Raw genomic sequence first — 7,265 nt, 5'->3', positions numbered from 1 at the left:
AAAATTCCAGTTACCACTCTGGCCCTCGAGTTCCTGTGCCGTTCTCTCCAGTGTGCGCACCAGGTCTCGCTTCTCGGCCTCCAGGGTGTCCTTTATTTTAGAAAGCTCCTTCTGCACAAACACACACGACACTCGATCATATCCAAGATCACACGCAAAGGTCACTGAAATACACCCATGGGCTTTGTTTTTACCTGCTCCGACTCCAGCTTTGAGTACGAGGATTCATGTTCCTTTGTTCTCTCACGGAGAGATTTCAGCTCTTCGTCTGTGAAACAGTCGAGGTATGAGACAGTACGTACAGCAGGTATCGCTCAACCCACACAGGTTTAGAAGGTTTTGAAGCGCTTACCGAGCGATGTGAACTCCTCCTGGAGTTTTTGATGATCTTTCGTTACAGACAGACACTGATCCCTGCTCTCCGTGTAGCACCTCTCCAGGTTCGAGTACTGTTGCTCTAAACAAAACAAAACAAAAAACAACCGTTGGCTAAAATCCCTACTGCAGGACACAATGACTTGGACTGGAGACCATTTCTCCTGCTGAAAAGTTCAACGTTCTTCTCTGCATCACGCAATCACATTTCCTGCATTTCCAATTCGCCTACTTTATCCGTCCTAAAAAAGAGGAGCCCCAAAAGGTACCAGGATGACTGTATTCCTAGGAGATTTCTGGAAGGTGGACACTTCTGCTATTGGCTAATATTACCCACATCCCTTTGAGGAATAAGACATAATACTGAGGACATCTTAAATATGAAAGAACACATATGGAATAATGCAGTCAACCAAAAACAGTGTAAACAATGCAGAACATGTTTTAGATATTGGATTCCTCAAAACTCTGTGATGGTTTCTCCATTCTTACATAGCCTAGAGGTGTGTTTGGGGTCAAATTATGGATCCACTACATACAAACCAGACAGGACGACACATCGCTGCCATGCGGGTCATGCCCACCTCTACACGATCCCACTTCCTTCTCCATGCTTCACAGTGGGAACCACAAATTCAGAAACCGTGTGTTCCCCATCCATACCATCTAACAAACACATTTTCTTGTGTTTCATGGTCCAAGCAAGTCTCTTCTGGAGGTTTCTTCACGGAAGCAACAGTTTCTAGTCCCGACTCTATGTACAGTGCATGAAATCTCATCTTCTGCAGCAGAGGTAGCGCTTGCTTTCCAAAAACTGTCCTCATGAGAGTTTCATCACGGCATTGGATGGTTTTGACGAATGCACATTTGAAGTGCTTGAGATTTTTCGCTTAGAATGACCTTCAGTTCTTCAAGTGATTATGAACTGTTTTGTTTCACTTTGACTACAATGTGTTTCTTGCCACAATACGGATTTGTACAGTAGTTGTAGTAGCACTAACAGGACTACTGACTCTGTACTCACTGTCTTGCACAAGACAACTGATGGACTGTGATTGACAAGCACATTGTTCTTGGTTGATTATATAATTATATAATGTTCTTTCATAGTTTGGATGTCTGCATTATGAATGTACAATACAGAAAAAAAAAAAGTGCACGAGATTTTGACTCGTACTGTAGAACACAAAATATTATAACTGATGTTCTTATTATGATTTTATTTATTAATAATAATAACAAATTATTATAATTGTTATTATTATTAGTGGTAGTTGTAGTAATCAAAATCGGCTGCGCTTAGCAAGCTACCTTCATGCTAGCCTAGCCTGTCTCCCCGCTTAGCCCAATGCACGGTGAGGGAAAGGGGCAGTATATTTACCGCTGTCCACACGAAGCTGCTCATACTGGGCTTTATAGTAGTCAGCATCACTCCGCTGCTCCGAAAGATATTTCTCCAGCTTCCCCTGCACTGCCTTTGATAGTTTGGATAACTCTCCTCGCTCCAAAATCTGCTGCAGGACAGCCGCCATTTTTCCTTTTCGTCCGTTTGCGCCGCATTCGCTCTTCTTCTTCTACTTTTTTTGGAGGTTGGCGGACCACCTGTTGCCACCTACAGGCATACACTGTAACCACATCTAGTTACTACCTAGATTAGGGGTGGGCAATTAATTTTTACAAGGGGCCACATGAGAAACCTGAATTGTGTCAGAGGGCCACACCAACGATATTTTAGGGATGCACCGAAATAAAAATTCTTGACCGAAACCAAAAACCAAAAATGTGGAAACCCAGGCCAAAACCGAAAACCGAAACAGAGAAAGAAAAGATTGTCAATTATTAGAACTATTGCATTTATGGCTATGAGTGAGTACTAACCTCACTAAAACCAATGCATTTCAATTCAATGAATAAATCAATTACAAAAGTTTTTTATTTATTATTATAAATTATTGGTATTTATTTGTTACCATTCATAGTATTGACAGACAGGCAGCGGTCAATTATTATTAGCAACGGTCTGTTAAACAAAAATAATTGATCGGCGAACGTTTGGAAGCCCATTCAAATGAATGGAACGTTGTAATCTACAGCATTAAGAAGAGCCGTGTAATAAATAATATTATATTATAATTATTATTATTTTCGGGATCCACAGGGAATGTTTCAAAGATCAACCCATCGATCCACTGGTGATCACTGATCTAAGGCAATGAATTCCATAATTGTTTGTGTTATGCCTTTTGCCTTGGCACCATCACTGGAAAACTTTTTTGCCTTTTCAAAAACGTCCGCTAAAGACGGAGTGCGCATGCTCAGATTGACTTTACTTTTCTGCGCCGCATTCTTCTCATATTTAGAATGGCAATCGGGATGTTTGGATTTCAGGTGATAAATTAAACCCGACATGGAAAAACTCTTTTCAGATACACCCCCTCTTGAAATTTCAGCATTGCATGTTTTGCAAATCGCTATCCGTGGGTCTTTCTCCGAGATATTGAAATAAGACCACACCGCAGATAACCAGATAACTGTGTGCTGGCCGCACTTTTTAATTTTGTCATTACAATTGTGTTTCTGCCGAATTTTCGGTGCATCCCTGTAATTTATGATTGGCCTCACGCGGGCCGCACAGGGAAGTACAAAGGGCCGAGTGTGAAGAAATGCTGTAAAGTAAGAATTATCTTTATTTAATGTTTAATAGAATTTTCTCGTGATCTTGACATTGTTTTCTCGTTATGATGAGACTGTATGATCCGCTGTATCATACTGTATGATCTGCTGCAACAAATGGTTATTTTTATTATCCATGATGTTGCCTATATGCCCTCGAATACACAATTAAGTACTAATAGCTATTAAAATTATTATGAGCCCAAAATCTTTCTTTCAACTATTTAAAAAAAATCATGAAAATTAGGCCACTGGTGTTGTGTTGAGTTCGAATCACGAGTTTCTTACATAATTTATTCCACTCTAAATGTTCTGCTTGCTGTTGTACTGATGATGAACCAGATTGACCAGTAAATCACGTATTTATCCACTCATAAATAAAAAGGAATGACTGATATCGCAAAATGTAGTTGAGTAAAAAAGTAAGATGTTTGACTTTGAAATACAGTGAAGTTAAAGTCTCCCTGAATAGAAAGTACTGTACAGATACTTGAAAAAGCTACTTTAGCACAGTAACTAATTACATTTACTTTGTTACTGTTCACCACTGACAAGGAAAAATCATCCATTCATCTATTTACGTTTTAATATTTCCAATTGTAACAGTCCTGTCCTTATGACTCATTGTTTCTAAAGTTTCTCCCTCTCTCTCTCTGTCTCTCTCTATCTTCTGAACCAGTCATTGCACATAAAGCTGTCAACAAGTAATACATATGGAATTTATAAATGAATGGCACAGCATGTAAAAGGTAGTAATTCAGGCACATATTGTTCCCTTAGGCAGTAGAGAATGACTATAGTCAGACATACTGAATACGAACGTAGCTGTAACCTCACCTCCCTGTGTTTTGATGTCGAAGATATCAAGTCCTGTGTGCTTTAATGTCTCGAGAAAATGTGTTTTTTTCATTTAGTACTACATACAGGGCATCCGAAAAATATCCGCAGCCTTTCACTTTTCCACATTTTATGTTACAGCCTTGTTCCAAAAATGATTAAATTCATAATTTTCCTCAAAAGTCTACAAAGAATACCCCATCATGCTCCAGGCTCTGGTCGATGACTTTTTATGGGACATGCTTAACCATTTTGTATTTGTTTACCTTGATGACATCCTCTTTTTCTCCCCCGCTCCCAAGATGAACACGTCCACCATGTCTGGTCCATGCTCCAAAGCCTTCTTCGGAATGGCTTGTACACCAATGCTGAGAAATGTGACTTTCAAGTCACCAGCATTTCCTTTGTGGGGTTCATACTCTCAGCCAGGAAGATACAGATGGAGCCGGGCCGAATCCATGGAGTCAGAGAATGGCCTCACTGTGATTCCCACAAGCAGCTACAGGGGTTCCTGGGATTTGCCAACTTTTATAGGAGGTTTATTCGGGGTTATAGCTCCATTCACCGGCTCACTTGCACCCATCGGCCCATCCAATCTGGTGGTGGGTGGTGTCCTGTCCCATGACTTCTCCCAGAGAAGTCATGACAAATGACTTCACCCTTGTGCCTTCTTCTCCCGCCGCCTGAGCCTGTCTGAGCAGAACTACCCAGTAGGAGAAGGGAGCTCCTGACAGTCAAGCTGGCCTTGAAAGAGGGGTTTCATTGGCTTGAGGAGTCCAAAATGCCATTCATTGTTCGGATGGATCACCGCAAGCTGGAGTACCTGCTGTCAGCCAAACCCTTGTCAGGCCTACTGGGGGCTTTTCTTTGTGTGTTTTAACTTTTCCCTAACCTACTGCTCAATTCAATACAATTCATTTTCAATTCAATTCATTTTAATAATAAAATAAAAATTTATACGATTGTTCAATTGTTCAAAGTGTAAGTTTGTCCTTGATGAGCGAACCGGTGGAGACTGTGGCAAAGAAAAACTCCAGGAAATAGCATAAGGAAGAAAACTTGAGAGGAACCAGACTCAAGAGGAAACCCATCCTCTGATACCGAATGTCCATTTATTACAGATAAATGATGTTGAGGTGGGCAGTGATAGTGATCATGTAGTCCCATGTCAGTGTGGCAGACTGTTGACATTAACTACAGTCCAAATCCATCCTCAAAGACTGTTCCATAACTGTGGTGCTTTATAAGAGAAAGATCTGCCCCCTGCTGTAGTTTTCATTATTTGAGGTACCAACAAATAGTCTGCACCTTCTGATCTAAGTAGGCATGGAGAATCATATTGGTACAGAACTTTACTCAGATACCCTGAGAATCCAAACGATATTTACGGAGTTAGACCTTATACATCAGTAGTAGTGTTTTATAATCAATGCGAGAGTTGCTTGGGAGCCAGTGTAGACCAATTAAAATAGGGGTGATGTAGTTATATTTTTTAGATCTAGTAAGGACTAGCTGAAGCGTATTTATTATTCATGCACTTACTCGAACAACCAGACAGTAAAACGTACAGTAGTCTAATCTAGATGTTACAAAACATGAACTAGTTTTTCTGCATTATGTAACAACATTATATTTAAAATTTTCGCAACATTTCTAAGGTGAAAGAAGCAATCCTGGTAATATTATTCACATGAGCCTCAAAGGAAATACTAGAGGCGATAATCACACCAAGATGCTGTACACATTGAGATAGAAACACCATCCAGAGATGCTACCTTATCAGAGAGTTTAATTGCATCTGCATGTGCATTTAAGTTTCACTCGGAAGACAGACACAGTCTCAATATGGTGGATCCTTAGTGACGACTCTGTGCAGCTAGAAGATGGTTGGGTTAGCCATGTCTGTCTGCTCTCTGGCCTTGGCTCTGGACAGTCACTGGTTAACTAGTGCTGTTCTAAAACTGTTACCTATACTACAAGAAATGAGAGCAGCACCTTCTCAAGTGGAATGATACGATCCCGCCCTAACAGGCCAACCTTGCCCTCAAAACTGCTTCAATTACCTATGAAGCCCACATTGTTTTTGGATAACCACTCAGACATCCAGCAGTTCAGCTAACATAACCTGCTGTAAGCTACATCGTCCACGGCAAATTGAGCATTTTACGCCCAGGGTCCAAGAATGGCAGACTGGACACCCTTACTACACTCCCCCAGCGAAGAGGACCCCCATCCGAGGCCATTCTTGCACCTTCTGTAACTGTCTGTGCGCTCCGCTGGGACATTGAAAGGAAGGTCCTGCAGGCCACTTCGGGTCAGCCTGTCCCTGAGGTCGGCTTTTTGTGCCTGATCAGCTGAGCTCCCAGGTGCTCCAGTAGTGCCAAACTTCCCAATGTTCTGCCATACTGGCCTTTGTCACACCCTGGCCGTGCTTGGACAGCGTTTTTGGTGGCCCACCGCTCGGAAAGATACCCACGACTTTGTTGCTGCCTGACCCAGCTGTGCTGAACACAAGAGCAGCAGCACTGGACTCACCGGCCTCCCTCCCTCGGCCAGACACACCACCATTCTCACCGTCATTGACTGCTTACTACATTCCCATTGCCAAACTTTTATCCGCTCAACATCTGTTCCGCCTACACAGAAATATTTAAATATTATGTCTGACCAGGGACCCCAATTTACAGCTAACTTCTGGAGGAAATTTTGTCAGTTTCTGGGGATCTGTGTCAGCCTATCCTCCAGCTTCCAAATAACGGCCAGGCAGAGAGACTAATCCAGGAATAGGAGACTGGGCTCTATATCCTCTACTTTAAAGATTCAACCAAGCTTACTTGGGTAAAATATGCCCTCAACTCTTTGCCCACCACTACTGGACTCTTGAACTTCCAGGTCACCCACAGCTACCAACCTCCCTTGTTTTCCACCCAAGAAGGAGAGGCATTGGTCCCGTCTGAACTGGCCTTCCTACTCAGAGCCTCTTGCAATTATGCCCACTGGGGTAACCGCAAACGCAGTCCCTTGCCCGCTACTGTGTAGGCCAGAAGGTCTGGCTCTCCACCCAAGACCTCTCTCTCAAGGACAATTGCAAAGTCCTCCAGAGTCACCAAATCTTCCACATTTCCTATCCTAAACCAATTGTATCCTGCGCCTTGGTCTAGGCCCTGTTCAATAGGGGGGTAATCAAGAAGTCCCACAGGTTTGTCTTGTATATGAGGCCAATGGTTCAGTCAGTTTCTGTGTGGACTTCTGTGTGCCAAAGCAGTGTCTGTATTTGGTCCCTATTTGAAAACTCCCATTGACAGAATTATCAGTTAGGTGTAGTTTACTTTATTCAATACAGAATTTGACAAAGGACTATTGGCAGCTTCCTTTGGCAC

At 42.2% G+C, this 7,265-nt stretch overlaps 1 protein-coding gene across 7 annotated transcripts in view; it reads right to left on the bottom strand.

The window, feature by feature from the left end:
- tprb (translocated promoter region b, nuclear basket protein) overlaps nucleotides 1-1,957 on the bottom strand; it is a 20,499-nt gene extending 18,542 nt beyond the window's left edge. For all 7 annotated transcript variants that reach the window (XM_083562888.1, XM_083562889.1, XM_083562890.1 and 4 more), the window contains exons 1-4: nucleotides 1,757-1,957; nucleotides 353-457; nucleotides 195-268; nucleotides 15-111 (exon numbers count right to left, since the gene is read on the bottom strand). In XM_083562888.1, the coding sequence (XP_083419014.1) occupies nucleotides 15-111; nucleotides 195-268; nucleotides 353-457; nucleotides 1,757-1,907 (427 nt within the window). In that variant the 5' untranslated portion in view covers nucleotides 1,908-1,957. The remainder of the gene's footprint in view (nucleotides 1-14; nucleotides 112-194; nucleotides 269-352; nucleotides 458-1,756) is intronic.
- Nucleotides 1,958-7,265: the final 5,308 nt, after the last annotated feature.

This window comes from Silurus aristotelis (genome assembly GCF_946808225.1).
Source record: "Silurus aristotelis genome assembly, chromosome: 15".
Lineage (NCBI taxonomy): Eukaryota > Metazoa > Chordata > Actinopteri > Siluriformes > Siluridae > Silurus > Silurus aristotelis.
Note: the sequence above shows the minus strand (reverse complement) of the source record. Positions and strands in the feature narration are given on the sequence as shown.